Here is a 17117-nt window from a genome sequence, read left to right as displayed (position 1 = left end):
ACAACCACAACAACAAAAATATACAGCTTTCTCCTCAAACTGTTCTTTTAGTCCCAACAGCTTCTGCTGTGCAGAGCTCACGGCTCAGAATTCACAGCTGCTCAAAAAAAAAAAAAAAAAAAAAAAGGTCTCTTTTGGCGTGGTGGTAATTAAAATCTGCTCTACAAATATGTCAGTGTGGCCAGGAGACAGGAAAGCCTCCCTGCGCCGGGGAGCGGTGCGGCTGGCGGAGCCGTGGGGGCGGGTGGGAACTCAACTATGAAGGAGACATTTGTCTTGGAGTGGGACCTTTTGTGTTAATCCTTCCAACCTTTATAGCCCAGCATTTCGTGATGGTATTTAGCCAACGTATAACTCGTAGCGTGCCTTTGTGATCCCTTACCATCAGAAACGAGTCACTGGGTGGAATAAGTATCAGTGTTAGATAAGAATTATCATTTTATTTTGTATTTTTCCTGCTCCGGGGCCTTTTTTCCCTTGGAGGCTGGTGCCTTAGTAGCACGTATAGTTTCTAGATTTGTAATATTTTTAAAAGTGGACTCTCAGGAGGTGAGTGTGATCACACTGAGTGTGTGCACGGTTCTTTTCCGTGCACCTTAGATAACCGTGTTACGGGAGTACATCTGAGCACACGTATTCACAGCTTAAAATTACAGGTACCAGTAAGATCCTTGGTGTCCACAAACGCATGTTTCATTTTAAAAAGCACTTTTTGAAGCCTCACCACCCAGCCCAACCCCTGTGTCAGCACCATCGGCGGAGTTTGGCTGGTTTAAAAAAGGTATTTTTCCCAGTTAAAACCACTACGTGTTTCCTAGAAGCCACAAAGTTACGTTCTATTCTTTCGAGCTGCTTTGAAAGGTAAAACTCGTGTTTGATAAACGGGGAGTTTGAGTTTGGTTTGGTCGTAACCTGTGGCTTCTGCCCCCTGCCTGAGGTATGGATTTGGGGATCAGATTTGATCAAGTCAGTCCCACCGAGCTGGTTTAAGAGTTTGTTTGTTTAAACTCCCACCGCGGAGGAGACGCTTGGTGGAGGTTCTCCTGTCCCGTTTTGCAAGGATGGTGGTAATGAAACAAAGGCAAAATCGGTCTTATAAACCAGAAATGGTACAGAAGCAAGTCACAACAAAGCTCACTAGTGCTGGTTTGCATTCTGGCTGGAAACAGTAGGAAGAAGTCCGTTATAAAACAGCTTTTCAATGTGTCTGGGGTGCGTACGTGGATTTCACTGTCAAATTATTGTCTTCCAAGTAAAGGTTTCAAATTGATGTACAAGAAGAACAAAAGCTTCTTGTCTCTGATTTTTATTTTTTTTTTTTAAAGTATTTCTACTGTGTTTTAGAGCTGCAAATATCAGGGAAAAAAAAATCACGTTTGTGTACAGTGGATTTTTTACTGAAGCGGAGCTAATGGCTGTCAAGAAAACTTTGAGCTTACTTGCCGTGTCTGGCTTCTATATTTCTTTATAAGGAAGGTAGCAAAAAAAATAGCAGTAATCAGTCTCTGTTATGATTTTATCTTTCGGAGGAAACCCGGGGTTGGGTGTCCGACTGAATTTTCACAGGGTGTGTGTTGTGAGCTCCCTCCTTCCCGGGCGAAACGGGGTGTCGAGGGGCACACGCCGTGTTTGCTGGAGAACCCGGGCAGAGGGGGGTAATTATTCCCTTGAAGCTTGTTTTCCGGGGCAGTCCAAGCACGAGAGTGTACCCTTGGTTTTGTTTGGGATAGGTCTGGATTAATGCCGCTTCACAATTATTACTCACGGGGCATTTATCGTTTCAAGATCTCTGCATCTACTTTTAAGGTACGCCAATCGCTGTAATTAATTAAAGTGCTGCAGATGCTGCCGGTTAAGCCAATTTAAAGAACAGAGCGTGAATTTCCAGTTATGTGAGCTAGATAATGATAATGCCTCGACGTGGCCGTGGCTCTTGTGAGCCAATTAGGGCTGGCGGGAGCTGGAGCGGGGTGCGTGGCTTCGCTCCCCGCACGCACGGCTCCTGCCCCTGCTCTGTGAGCGCCGTTTCCCTCCCCGACAGCGGGGTGGTCCGACTGACAGCTTGTACTCTTAATAAGCTTAGAGGTAATAATCCAAGTCCTGCAGGTCACATGTACAATATGCCTTTTTTTACTTTCATTTTTTTTCCTGCTCTGGTTTTGCCCAAACATCAGCCTCCCTTGTCATACCGTAGGAGGGCCGTTGCTAACTCCCGGGACTGAGGCACTGCTTTCTCATCACTGATTAATGCAGGTGTCGTGTAAGTGTTTTTACAGAACAATAATTACAGGGTTAAGTCTGCTGGCCTTTTAGGTTTTTTTGTTTTGGGTTTGGGTTTTGGGGTTTTTTTTAATTTGCTTTTATTGTGGAATATTTTTAAGTCTGCATGGATCAAATAAGAAGTTAATGAACACCGAGATTTCTTTTACTTCCATAATTTAGGTTAACTTCACAGCCAATGAGTACAGAAAATATTTTCCTTAGAGATAGCCTGTCTTTATTAATTTATTCTTGTATTTGTTTTAGATGGCAACATGATATGTTAATAAATAAAGCGGTAGCCACGTCTTTGCTTTTTGTACAGGTGTGAATTCGTTCCTGGGAGAGCTTTAGAGCTGGTGAAAGTACCTTGTGTCTGTGACACTCCAGGAACGTTCCCGATGTAGTCAGAAAGTGGAGAATAACAACTTCTAAAAGAATGTATAAGAAACTGATTATTTGAAACTGATGCTTTCTTTGTAACGCTTATTTTTGTGAATTAGAATTAGAAGTCTAATAATAATTGATGTAGATATTCTAGATAAAAAGGAAGCTGAAGAACACACGATGTACTTGGCATTTGACTTCCTGGTGCCCAATTCCAGGTTTCAGGCTCAGGGGAGGGAGTCTCCGTGCTACGGAATATGTCTGTATTTTTGGAGTCAGCTGCAGGTTGGTGTCGGGTGTATTTGAGCCAGGCTAATGTTGCATCACCAACCCCCAGGGTTTTGCCCAAGTTCACGGGCAAAACGGGGAGAGAGTGGAATTTTCCTAGGACAGGAGCAGCGGGGACAAGGTTTCACCCTGGATCTGTAAACGGAAAGCCCTCACGCCCGGGGAGGGCTCCTGGAGCCTGGGGTAGGAGCGGGGAGAGGAACAGGGGAACATTGTTTTGGAGTGAAGGAGGAGGAGGAGGAAATTGGCCGCAGAGGAGAAGGAATCCGTAATTTCGGAGAGGGAGCAGAGGAGAACAGAGTGCACTCCTTACCTGTGGCTGGCCTCGTTCCAAGGAGTGGAAATCAAGACAAGAAAGCACATGTGAGCATTTATCACTTTTTCCTTTTGTGTGCTGTCGTGTGACCTGAAGCTAAGGGGGGGGGGGAAAAAACCAAAACCACAAACCCAAACACCTTTTGGAGGAACCTTAAGAAAAAATAAAATCTTTGTTTCGCTTCAGCCGTCCCTTATCTAAGGACAGGGAGCTGGATACACCCAGGCTGGAACAGGCAGACTAAATCCCTGGAAAATACTGGGGAGCCTGAAAATGCTCCCCAAAAAATGTGGGATGACCAAGCCAGTCCCAGGTGGTTTCTGGCTCCTTCCCGACACCAATTGCCGGTGCTCACCCGGCCTCTGGAGAGCTCGTTCTTCTCCCTGACCCCACCACAGACATGGTGGGTTGTTTTGGGTTGGTTTTATTTCCACTGGATGGGTTTTCTGCTGGTTTAGTCAGAGGAACTGGGTTGTGAAAAAAGAGCCAGCAAAGTGCCGGGTGGGAGTGTGGGGCTGGAAAAGTGGGATACAAGTAGGAGATGAGTTAGGAGTCAGACACCATCTGATGGGGAAGGAGTTGTGACCTTGCGCCTCTGCTCTGGGTGAGGAAGTTGAGGAGAAATGGGCATTTCTGGGAGCCCTCATCTCCTCGTGCCCTGCAGGAGCTCACACCTTGTGCCACAGCATGGCTGCTCCATCTGGATGGGCCTGATGGCCTTCTCTGGCCTGTTCTTGTACCCCTGTCTGTGGCGTGTCATCACTGGAAGGACTTTCCTCCAGATGGGGCCTGGACACTTTCAGTGCCTACCAGCTAACAACCACATCCCTTCACGGTGAGCAGAGACCTGCTGCTCAGAGATCATGTAGCCTGCTTGGGTCAAACCAAGATTTCTACCTTCTCCTCTCTTGCTGTCCTCTCATCCAGTGCTGTGGTATTTCAGGAGAACCCCAAGAAATCATGTTCTTCTGTGTGGAGCACTAGCCATCTTTTCTAAACTCTACTTCCTTCGAGTTTTGTAGAATCACAGAATGGTTCAGGTTAGAAGGGACCTTAAAGCCCACCCAGTTCCATCCCCCTGCCCTGGGCAGGGACACCCCCCACCAGACCAAGTTGCTCCAAGCCCCCTCTGACCTGCCCTTGAACCCCTCCAGGGATGGGGCAGCCACAGCTTCTCTGGCCAACCTGGGCCAGGCTCTCGCCACCCTCACACCAAACAAGTTCTTCCCCACATCTCAGCTCCATCTCCCCTCTTTCAGGGTCAAACCCTTCCCCCTCCTCCTAGGGCTCCCCTCCCTGATCCAGAGTCCCTCCCCATCTCTCCTGGAGCCCCTTGAGGGACTGGAAGGGACTCGAAGGTCTCCCTGGAGCCTTCTCTTCTCCAGGCTGTGTTTCCCTTGGTTTGGGTTCTTTCCTGCCCCGCATTATGTTGGATTCTCTCTCCCTGGTAGGAAGATGAAAACCCTAGTTTCATGCTTTGGTTTTGGTGATGTTTAGGAAAGACAACAGCCTTATTTTTGTGACAGAGGTGGTAGTGGAGGTTTTATAAGGTGCGATACCGTTGGTCTTCGTTGGAAGTTTAGAGAAGAATGAGCCCGCGTTGCCCACCTGAGTTTTGTGGCTCAGAAGCCATTGTGGCCAGCCCTCCTCCTCCTCACCTGAGTAAGAGCTGCTCTTACTCCTGTGTCGTTGCACTAAAAATAAATTCCCTCTTGCAAAATTAGGCATAATACTCCGTGTGTGTGTTTGTGTGCCGTAAACCCAGAGATAGAATCTCCTGGTTTATAAGGGCTAATAATTTGTTCCCAGATTTAACAAGGTGCTTAATCGCATGGCTTTCTTTAACTTGATTTAATTACGAGTAGATCATGTGCTTGGAGCCAGGCGTGCGCTTAAATACCTTCCTGAGCCGCGGTGCATCCTTTTCGGTGTCTCCATATCCTGGTGTTTAATGGACACGGGGGATTTATGGGCTAAGCTGGGGCGGACATGTTGTCCTGGGGTAGTTGGAGTCAGCAACACCACATCAGGCCCACACCATTCGTTACAACGGGCTATAAGTTCCGTAAGACTTCACCATTTTCATTATATTTTCCATGTAATAGTAGAATAATCCCGTAATTACGACTCGCTGCCCATCCTATTTCATTTTACAGTCTTTTTTTTTTTTTTTTGGATGAACTTTATAATGCAAGTTATGTACCTTGAAGGGGAATGTTTAAAGAAATGGAATTGTGGGGCAGAATTTGAAAATGCCTTTTTATTATATTAAATATGCAATAATTGTTGCTGGTTAAGACTGCAGCAGATTGCCTTGGGATGTAAAGCTCTTGCTGCCCAGCACTCGGTGAGAAGGAAAAAAAAATATGTTGTATCAAGTTTTTTTTGCAATTAAAAATCCGGAAAAACTTGTTTAAGAAAATGTTAGCCCAAGAACATGCATCTTTTGTCAGTATAATATGCAGCCCTGAACACAACTCTTTTTATCAACAGTACAGTGTTTCATATTTAATCAACATAAAATGAAGTGCTTCCCTCCCGTGAATGTAACACAGATCAAGTCTCAGCCAAAGCAAATAAAAAGAATGAATGCTTTGTTAATCATCCATAACTAATTTGTGCATACACAGGGAAAAAAAAAATGAAATCTGGTTTTGACAAGAGCTTTTTCATAGAAGCAGCAAGGGAGAAGTGAAGGGGTAATGCGCGTTCTTAATAGCGATGGGGAGGTGGGAGAGGTTTGCCTGGGACGACTTCTATTTCTTGATAGCAGCAGCATTTAACGAGATAAGGGCAGCGAGGGCATTTTGAGTGGTTTGCCAAAATATGAGACAAACCTGCGCTGGCGCAGACATGGATGGGTTCTTGTACGCCCTTGCCGTATGTCCATAAGTATTTTGGGGAACGGCCACGCATCTCGGGGACAAACTCAGCTCATAGGGAAGGGGATGTGGAATGCCTTGCTCCCTGGTGCGGGCACTGCCATGGTGTTGTTCTGCTGACAGCCTGGTTATGGTTGAGGGGGCAGCTTCATTACAAGCCCCTCTTTTCGAGCTATTGCAGCTTTTTTTAAAAAAAAAAAAAAATCACCCATTGGGCTGCAATTTCTTTATGCTTCTCAGCCTTGGGTGAATTTCACTTGAAGTGCAAAGTGAATTTCTCGGATCTAAGTCCCACCATGGCATTGGTTGGCTCCATTGTTTCCCTGGGTTTTTCCCCTTCCTTTGCTCCATAGGAGGGGACACCGCCTGTGGGAACCATCACCACCAAACCCCTTGCTCTTCCATAGCAGCTGGGAGAAGATTCTCATCTTAAAGTTGTCTCCCTGAGTTGTTGTCTCCCAATGGGGAGCTGCAGGCTCGGGAGAAAAGAAATAGCAATAAAGTGGCACGGCCGAGAGAACGGTGTGTTTGTACGAGGAGGCTTTGCTCAAGAACCAACTCTTCCAGAGTGAATTGTGTGATTGAGACCTTATTTATGTTTACAAGTATCTAAAGGGTGAGTTGAAGGATGTTTGAGAGGGACTCTTTTCAGTGGTTTCCAGCGATGGGACAAAGGGCAACGGGCTCAAGCTGGAACATGGAAAGTACCATTCAAATATGAAAAAAAACTTTTTTATGGTGAGGGTGATGGAGCCCTGGAACAGGCTGCCCAGGGAGGTCATGGAGTCCCCTTCTCTGGAGATCTTCAAGCCCCACCTGGATGCTCCTGAGTGATGTGCTCTGGGCAACCCTGCTTTGGCAGGGGAGTTGGACCAGATGATCTCTAGAGGTCCCTTCCAACTCTGACAATTCCGTGATTCCGTGATTGGTGTCGCCCCGGAGCTGTAAGAGCTGGGGTGATCCCACAGCCTGTCCTCCTGGGAAATGCAGGAGGAGCACCAGCAGGTCCAATACCTTCTCTGTAGTCTGGGGGACTCTTCTGGCTGTGTTAGATCCTCTTGGGATTATGTATTTTGGTGTTGGGATATGTTTGAAGTGACGTTGGGAGCAAGAGAGAAGTTAATAAAAAAAAGCACAATCGTGAATTTAATAATGGAGATAGGATCATAGAATTGTCCAGACCGGAAGGGACCTCCAAAGGTCATCTAGTCCAAGCCCTCCCAGTCAGCAGGGACACCCCCAACTAGACCAGGTTGCCCAGGGCCTCATCAAGCCTCACCTTGAATATCTCCAGGGATGGGGCCTCAACCACCTCCCTGGGCAACCTGTTCCAGTGCTCCACCACCCTCACAGTAAAGAACTTTCTCCTAAAGTTCTTTATCTCTAAAGAGATACATTAGTGCTCCAATAATGACTGAGATGCTCACTTGGAATAACATCATAGTGTTTCTTTTGAAGTGGCCTTTTAGCCTAAACCTCAGGTATTACCAATAAGGTGGATCATTTGACCTAAAGGCTGTGGTTCTGGGAAGGAGTAGGGTGGCCGTGTGAGCATCCCCGCTCAGCACACAGCCACGGGGTGTCACGGACCCTACATCAATTCACAGAATCTCAGAATCTTCTAGGTTGGAAGGGACCATCTGCGCTTCCCAAGGGAATGTCCAACTTGCCGTACAGAAACAACGTGACATGGGTTGTGGTATCTTCATCTTCGCTTGGCGCTGTTAAAAGCTTTCCAGGGTCATAAGTCTTGCAAATTTTGCGTCATTTCATATTGTGCGTTCAGTCCGTTGAGGTTACCCTTGGGTAGGAACAACTGGCTGATGACACACTGGGGTTTTACAAAACCTGTTTGAACAGGTTTGATCTATGCTAGATAGTCAAGTCTAGACAATGTTATATGCCATCTTAAAGTTTTCTGGACATTTTCTTGAAATCACACCATTTTCTGGAAAGGTGAAAGGAAGTATATAAGGTCGCTAGAGTGGTTAATCTTTTTGACCTTGTTTCTTCTTTAATGAGCGTTACCTCAAACTTGCTTCCTTGTTGGAGATGACAAAGGAGCTGAATCATGTGGTTACATTTGTGAGTCTGTTTAAATAAATCCAGGGTTAATCTGGGGTCTGTATCATGTGTGTCTCTCTGCACAGTGTTGCTTTCCTTGGGAGAAGGCTTGCAGGTAGGCAAGGCCTGATGTGTGGAGCTGGAGACTTCTCAAAGACTGTTCCTAAGGTTATATTGACCTCACCTTAAACATTCGCTGCTGACCTTGAGGTGTTACTTCAGACCCACCTTTTTAATGTCAAAGATGCTGGGTCTTTGTCTTGAAGTGACAAAGGGAGAGTTGGGCAGATTTAGAGCTTAGAATGGAAGGTGAAAAGAAGATGTAAGCAACGGGAGGGTCTTTCACATCTGAAGCCTACAATAAATAGGTAACCAGTTTACCCTCTTTTTAAAAAAAAACGTTTATTTTTCTGCTCAAGATTGACTTCTGCCAGGAAACACTAACTGGGCATCTCTCTGGCGTCACGATGTGGAGGTTCAGTAGCGCCGTCCATGGGATCAGGTGGGCAATAGAGTCAATCATAGTAGTGGAGACTTCTGCTGGGCAAAACAGAGCCGGGGCGTGCACTTCAGTCCAGATTTTATAACAGGTATTGCCTATTATTTAAAAACAAACCCCAGAAAACAGTCTACGAGTCCCTTTAGTCAATACCTGGACAAATGTGGAGTTAGGAGTTGCCAAGGAGTAAATAGAGTCGCGGGTATCAGGTCGACTTCGCTGTCCTTCCCCTGGAAGGAGAAGGTCTTAGGTCGTAGGTGTATCTTACTCCGCTTTCAGCCAAAAACTTAGGAACCACCTTTATCATCTGTTGTTTCTCCCCGTCCAGCGTTAGGTGAATTATCTGTATTTCTTCTTTGTTTTGAAGCCACCTCTGCAGAAATACTACACACTTACACAATGAACCCTTCACAAGTAGGGAGACGGATGGCCACGGCCCCAGGGGACACTGTTTGGAGGTGTCCCAGCCGAAGCAGAGCGTGGGAGCTCCTCTAGGGGGTGGACCCAGGGCTGGGAAGGACCCAGCTCAGCAGCACACAGCTCACCGAAAAGGAAAGGCCATTATTTTCTCCCAAAATGCCAGCCCTGGTCTGCCAAACTTTCCTCCCCTGCCAGCAGCAGCTCAAGCCCAGGCTTCCTTAAATGGGCTCCTCTGAGAGAGCAAAGGTGGGAGGATCTGAACATCCAGTTGGTCATGGCAAGTCTTTCTGCCTCCCTGAGCTCGTGTCCTGCCTTGGTGGCAACATTCAAATTCTGCGTGGGAGCTGCAAGCAGGTCTGAAGTTTAGTCTTTGCTAAAAGATTATTGAATCTCAATGACTTTTGCTGGCTACCAATTTCTGTGGTGCAGACTCACAGGTCGCTGCCCCATGTACCTCGGCAGCCCAGGGGAGATTGTAGAATGGCAGGGGTTGGAAGGGACCTCTGGAGATTATCCAGTCCAACCCCCTGCCAGAGCAGGTCCACCCAGAGCAGGTCCCACAGGAACATGTCCAGGTGGGGTTTGAATGTCTCCAGAGAAGGAGACTCCACCACCTCCCTGGGCAGCCTCTGCCAGGGCTCTGCCACCCTCAGAGAAGAGAAGTTTCTCCTCATGTTTAGATGGAACTTCCTATGTTCACGTTTATGCCCGTTACCTCTTGTCCTGTCCCTGGGCACCACTGAAAAAAGACTGGCCCCATCCTCCTGACACCCTCCCTTTAAGTATTTATAAGCATTGATGAGACCCCCCTCCTCAGCCCTCTCTTCTGTAGCTCCTGCTACAGCTCTTGGGGCCAGGGAAGGAACAAACAGTCCATACCACGCAGTGGTCCCACCAGGAGAGACCAAATGGCTGTGGAAGGGGAGCAGAATATGGGGAATATGAGGGTGCTGGGACCTGGGCGTTGCAGGAAAGGGTGGATTAGGGGACAGTGAAGGGCTCCTGAGCGGTGTCTCACCAGCAACACCAGCGGTGTCTCCACACACCCCAGCAAAGGCAGATTGATCCACTTTCCAAAGCTACCCCAACGCTTGTGTGGAGCATAAGGACAGAGAGAGGTGACCGAAGGCAGGTAACACAGGTAACAGGTAACAAATGGATTTCAACCTGCCCTTAGAGAGACTGGCACAACCTCTCCAGAAGCAGCGATCTGAAAGAGCAAGGAGGAGAAAGGCTACAAATGCCAGAGCAAATGCTTCTCAGCATCAATTATGGATGGAGCACCTCTCCTATGAAGACAGGCTGAGAGAGCTGGGATTGTTCAGCCTGGAGAAGAGAAGGCTCCGGGGAGACCTTATAGCGGCCTTTCAATACCTGAAGGGTGCCTACAGAAGAGCTGGAGAGGGACTCTTTGCCAGGAGGTGTAATGATAGGACAAGGGGAAACGGTGTTAAATTGGAAGAAAAAAGATTCAGATTAGATCTCAGGAAGAAATTTTTTACTATGAGGGTGGTGAGACACTGGAACAGGTTGCCCAGGGAAGTTGTGGCTGCCCCATCCCTGGAGGGGTTCAAGGCCAGGCTGGATGTGGCCTTGAGCAACCTGCTCTAGTGGGAGGTGTCCCTGCCCAGGGCAGGGGGGTTGGAACTTGATGATCTTTGAGGTCCCTTCCAACCCAAACCATTCTATGATTCTATGAATTATCAATCTCATCATGTCCCTCCTACTTACTAGATAGTCCAAAGCAGAAAAAAAGGAAGACTTTTGAAATGGGCACGTAAAGCCGTCCTCCACCGCCTTTACCAGTGAGTATTTCAGGCTTCAGTAGTTCTCTGCCGCTTATTGAAATTGTCCAGCTCACCTGTAAACTTTTCCCTATTGCCCTTAGTAAGCATTAAGCCACTTCAGAGGTGGACCCTGTCTCATACACATGGTCTATTTGATCAGTCGATCAATTAAAACTTGGGTTGCACACATATTTTGCTGTCTGTCCCGTAGTTGTCAAAGCAGCTTAGTGGTATTTTATTTAGCAAAAGAGGACCTCCCAATTTTCTTGGTGGCACTTTGCATAGTGTCCATGAATTGCCTCCATTTATGGGGTATCATTTCACTTCTTAACCTTCCTGTCTGCTGTTGATCTTTGGAGATTTTGAGAGGGAGAGCCTGGGGAGATGAAGCAGGTTGTGTGAGCGACACCCACGGGGATGATCTTGGTGAGAAGGGACCATTCCCTCTCGGGGTGCTCTCCTAACAGCAGACCATGAGAAGGTAAGAGCTGTAGGAGGATACTGTATTTTCTTTTTGCTCTCTGACCATGTTGTCTCCTCTGGTGCTGGGTAAGAAGCAGTGCGTTCCGCTGCCAACATAACGGCTCCTCAGTCTGGATGTGCTCTAAAAACCATCTTGTTGGTGTTTTGGAAACACAAGTTTCCATACCCAGTATGATAATTTGACCCAGTCTGGCAAGGACAATGGTCACTTTGTCAGCATCACAAATAAATGCATAAATATTAAAAAATATAAAATCAAGTGTAGCTGTTTCAACATCTCTATATTTTTTAATTTCCTTCCCAGTCCTCCTGTCTCGGGCTCAGACTTTTCTGGTGTGTGCAGAATTTTTTAAACATTAAATTCTCCATTCAAATGCATCCTAATTCTTAATAATGTTTTGGATACCTTGAACCATTATTTGCTTTTAAACAAGTTTTCAGTGCAGATCGTGCCGCCTGCATTCGGCCCCTCCAAATCTCCCATCCGACTGTCTAAATTATTTTAACTGACATAGTTTCTAATTTACTCTCTCCAGTTGAGAGAGCTCCCTGTAGCTTGTCTATTTTAGCATTTAATTGCTGTACACTCTCACAAATTAAATTCTGTAGCGATCCCTCTTGCTCTGCCGGTGAAGCAGTGATCTTTTCATCTTGGGGAGGTGGCACTTGCGGCTGGGGCGGTGGGGCTGGCACCCAACGGGGCCACTCTCCCCTCTCCTCTCTCTGCTGGGGAGTTTGGGGTGGGGGGAAGAGGAGGAGTGACTCTGCCAGAGGACACCTTCCCTTCAAAACCTTCTCCATTTCATTCCCAAGCAAAAAAGGTGAGCGAAAGCCTTAAGACTTGCTCCTCTCGTGGGGTTTTTACAGCTGGAGAAATGGCTTTGTCTGGTCGTTCCGTGCCCGAGTGTGCAGCAGAAGGCTCTGATTTAACATCTGCCCATCTTTGGGGGCTCTTCAGCATTCGCTTCTATAAAACGTGAAAAGGCAGCCTCTAAAAATATTACGCCCTACATCTTCCTTCTCCAGGAGAAAGACAGTCAAAACTCATCGTTTCTTGTGACAAAATGACAATATCCAATTAGGAAACTTGTCCTCCCCAGTTAGGTCCTTTCTTTGCATCATGTTTCTACAGCGCTTACACGTCATTTCATACATTTCTATAAGAGAGGGACCATTTAGTAGCTAAATAATAGAGAACCACTGTACTTTTTGCTCTGGTTTCTGCTGAATGGCAATGTTTTCCCCTGTTTTCTCAGTACAGGTGTGCTTCCCGGTTCCAGAAGGACAGGGAATTGCTGGAGAGGGGACAGCAGAGGGCTACAAAGATGATGAGGGGCTGGAGGATCTCTTTTACAAGGAGAGGCTGAGGGACTTGGGTCTTTTTAGTCTGGAGAAGAGAAGGCTGAGGGGGGATCTGATCAATGCTTATAAATACTTAAAGGGAGGGTGTCAGGAGGATGGGGCCGGTCTTTTTTCAGTGGTGCCCAGGGACAGGACAAGAGGAAATGGGCACAAACTTGTACATAAGAAGTTCCACCTAAACATGAGGAGGAACTTTTTCACTTTGAGGGTGGCAGAGCCCTGGCAAAGGCTACCCAGGGATGTGGTGGAGTCTCTTTCTCTGGAGACATTCAAACCCCACCTGGACATGTTCCTGTGGGACCTGCTCTGGGTGGACCTGCTTTGGCAGGGGGTTGGACTGGGTGATCTCCAGAGGTCCCTTCCGACCCCATGGGATTCAGTGATTCTGTGAAAACCTGGCCAGTGTTTTGATTATGTGTAACTCTGAAGGTGTAAAGCACGTTTTAACAGAAATTACAAAGCTGTTTCTTACTTATTTTCACTTCTTATATTAACCCGAGGAAGGAGTACCAGGCAGTTGGTAATTACAGGACACAAGGTCATTAAAAATACATTTTTAAGGAAAGAAGGCTGCATGAAATTTGCATTATTGCTTTCTTTGGGTCTCTTTTAAATGAAGAGTCCGAGTTCAAACCTTTCATATGGAGATGGGACTCTTTTTCCTCGTTTGATTGAGCAGAGAGCTGGGCACTGTTTGATAGCACGGGTCTGTCATCTGCCATCACCATCTTCCCCCCGAAAATAGGCTGTTTGTTTCACGGGGGTGGTACAGATTGTCTGTTCCTTTGGCAGAGCGGCTTAGTCCCATTTGCTGTGAAAGGTCTGCTTTAGGGGAGAAAGGTGGGAATGATGGCTAGAGAAGCTTGGTGGTTCATAGCATCGCTTCATGTTCTTCTTGGAATGTGGCCGTGCAGATCCTGCACATGAGGCACGGCTTGATGTTCAGGTGGCACTTCCTATAGAGTGACTTTTGGGATGTCTGACACCACTCAGAGTCACGAATGGATCATCTCTGGATGGAGAGCAGCCCTGAGGAGAAGGTCTTGGGGGTGTTGGTGGATGAAAACCTCAACACGAGCCGGCAACGTGCCCTGGCAGCCCAGAAACCAACCCCATCCTGGGCTGCATCCCCAGCCCCGTGGCCAACAGGGCCAGGGGGGGATTCTGCCCCTCTGCTCCGCTCTGGGGAGACACCCCCCCAGTGCTGCCTCCAGCTCTGGGGCCACCACCAGCAGAAGGACATGGAGCTGTTGGAGCGGGGCCAGAGGAGGCGGCGGAGATGCTGGGAGGGCTGGAGCCCCTCTGCTGGGAGGGGGGGCTGAGAGAGTTGGGGGGTTCAGCCTGGAGAAGAGAAGGCTCCGGGGAGACCTTGGAGCCCCTTCCAGTCCCTCAAGGGGCTCCAGGAGAGATGGGGAGGGACTCTGGATCAGGGAGGGGAGCCCTAGGATGAAGGGGAAGGGTTTGACCCTGCAAGAGGGGAGATGGAGCTGAGATGTGGGGAAGGACTTGTTTGGTGTGAGGGTGGTGAGAGCCTGGCCCAGGTTGTCCCGAGAAGCTGTGGCTGCCCCATCCCTGGAGGGGTTCAAGGGCAGGTTGGAGGGGGCTTGGAGCAACCTGGTCTGGTGGGAGGTGTCCCTGCCCAGGGCAGGGGGTGGGACCGTATGATCTTTAAGGTCCCTTCCAACCCAAACCATGCTCTGATAAGCAGTTGTTACCATGCCCGTTGCATAAGTATTTGCACACCACATGATATATGCCAGTTTTCTCTAAAGATACTTAGAAATAAGTTACTGAAAGAGGCTTAAGCAACCTTTCTTCCTATTCACCCTGCCCACTGCTTTTACATGAATGAATATTGAAAATTTGGCTGAGAAACAGGTTGTGATTCAGAGGCAGACTGCTTGTGGTTGGTTACCTGGAGAAAACACAGACCAGAAGCTCCGTGTCTCCGGCGCCCCATCAAATCTTGCCTTGGCTCTAACGAGTCGTAATGTTCGGTTATTCCAACGGTCGGGTACGGCGACAGATGATTGTTGTTCCTCTCTGTGTCCTGGTTGAAACTCCCCCATCGGTACTTTCCATTTCACACATTGTCAGAACCTGGGACCTTAATCTCGCCCCGTGATTGCCGGAGGTGGCTGGGGAAGGAGCTCTCCTATTGTTTGCCAAAGTCGCATCTGCTCAACGTGATTCAGTGGAGGGTATTTGCATATCCTTAAGTATTTCTTCTGAGAGGCCCTAAATCCTCCTCGAGTGTTTGATGCATTTTTGAAATTCATTCATAAGGTATCTACATGCACTAATAGTTCCGTATAATATTGCTGTGCATAATCTGACAGATAAGGCCAGGTTTTCTTTAAGCAAGGTATTCTTTGGGGATGACATATTACATTCTGACTTATTCTGCTGGGCGGAAATGTCAAGTGCTTTGAAAAAGGATGCTTGAATGTTTTGATTGAATTAGTCTTCTTTATTCCCCACAAATTGTCAACTGCAGTCAAATGTAGTCTTATTGTGAGGACATTTTTTCAAAAGAGTTAACAGCAGGGATTTTTTTGTTTTATTTTTGTTCCTGGAGCTTTCTTACATTGTTCCTTTGCTGCTGATGCTAATATTGGATGGAACAAGAGAGTAGATTCTTAGATGCATTTGAGATTATTTTGTCTGAATCCTTAAACGGTGAGCAACGCCTTTATGTCGAAATACAACTTAGACTTTTATCTTTCTCTTATCTTGCCTGCTTTTTTTCTTCCTTGCAAAATTTTTATCGACCTTTTTTGGCGCATTCTCAACTTTAATTTCAGAAACCTGTCACTCTTGATAGTCCATGTAAGCACTGACGAGAAATGTAGTTGCTTTGAAAAGTACTCAGGCATGATATTTGAGGGTTGAACACAGAGAGCAATTCAAAATACTAATGCGATGGCCTCGTGCCATTACCTAAAGGAACAGATGCATAACTGAAACCCGTGATGGATGTCCTCGTCCAGGACTACCCACGGTTGGACAGGAGTAGCCCAGTTTGCCAGCAGAAGGAAGGGAGATACATTCCCACTTGCTCATATGGATGTGTGCCATGGATGCTACTACAGGCTCAAGCCCTTAAAAACCTGAACGTGGGGTCTCCTAGGGAAGACCACTAATCACAACAAATAACCTTTCCTTTTTCCCTCCACTGGACTAAGCAAACGTTCAAAGAGGCACCAGACCTAGTGTGAGAAACGGGTTTCTGTCTCTAGGAAGAACCATGGCCGTGCCTGCTGTCTGTGTACCTGAAAAAAAGAATGATGCAGATTTAATAAGTGTATTTTTCGTTCCACGCGCACACACATTTAGTGCAACAGCACCATTTACCTCAGTTTGGGTTTTCTCTTGCTTTCAGGAATCTCCTTCTGGACGCAGAAAAGCCCTTGCCACCAGCAGCATCAACATGAAGCAATACGCCAGCCCCATGCCCACCCAGACTGACGTCAAGTTAAAATTCAAGCCTTTGTCCAAGAAAGTGGTGTCTGCCACACTACAGTTCTCGTTATCTTGTATTTTCCTGAGGGAAGGAAAAGCCACGTAAGTCGTTTTGTGCTTTGTTTGGTTGGGGTTTTTTGACCAGATAGCCTGCTTTGGGTTGCTTTCCAAAGAATTCTTTGGAAAATCCAAAGAAATCTTTGGGAAAAGAGCTCTTTCTGTATGGAATGGCAGAATTTGAGAGCATCCTTCAGCCTACCTCTCACTCCTGCCATGCGTAGTTCCTTAGCTGAGTACGAGTTGTTTCTCACTCTGCTTTTAGTCTTGTGTTCTTCAGAGTCGAACAGCTTGTCCTCCACCATTACAGATATTTTAAATAACAGCAGCTCAGTGATACCTACAGGTTTGAAATCAGCAGGAGTGTACATTTTTGTGTGTGTGTGTGTGTGTGTTCACCCAACAATGCCCTTAGCCAACGGCAAGGGAAATGTGGGAAGGAGAACTTATTTCTGTGTTGCCTGTTTCCCAAAGAATGAAAGAAGGACAAGGCCAGTGAGGGAGGAGAGAGAAGTTCTCTTCTGGAGACAGAAGTGAGGTTTTGGGTTGAACACGAGAAGATGCTGTGAAGTGTTTGCTTGGGCACTGATCGTGCTCCCACTCCTCACTCGCCTGGGTCAGTCCCTTATGTCACCAGCCTTTGGAGAGCTCAATATACTGGATATTTTTGGAGCTTCTGTAACCTCCCCTGTCAGATTCAAGATGTCAGGTGTTGACATCTTCATGTGGCTGGAGGATGCATTGTTTGTCACCCATCCTGTATTGCTTTTCCTTTCTGTCTCTAGAATATGGGAATGTGAGACTCATAGAGCCATTTGGGTGGGAAAAGACCTTTAAGATCACCAAGCCCA

At 47.1% G+C, this 17117-nt stretch overlaps 1 protein-coding gene across 1 annotated transcript in view; it reads left to right on the top strand.

The window, feature by feature from the left end:
- EHBP1 (EH domain binding protein 1) overlaps positions 1-17117 on the top strand; it is a 237690-nt gene that overhangs the window by 74984 nt on the left and 145589 nt on the right. Inside the window, exon 6 of the mRNA XM_014964420.1 lies at positions 16130-16311. Coding sequence (XP_014819906.1) covers positions 16130-16311 — 182 coding nt within the window. The remainder of the gene's footprint in view (positions 1-16129; positions 16312-17117) is intronic.

The sequence above is a fragment of the Calidris pugnax genome, unplaced genomic scaffold (assembly GCF_001431845.1).
Source record: "Calidris pugnax isolate Ruff unplaced genomic scaffold, ASM143184v1 scaffold219, whole genome shotgun sequence".
NCBI lineage: Eukaryota > Metazoa > Chordata > Aves > Charadriiformes > Scolopacidae > Calidris > Calidris pugnax.
Note: the sequence above shows the minus strand (reverse complement) of the source record. Positions and strands in the feature narration are given on the sequence as shown.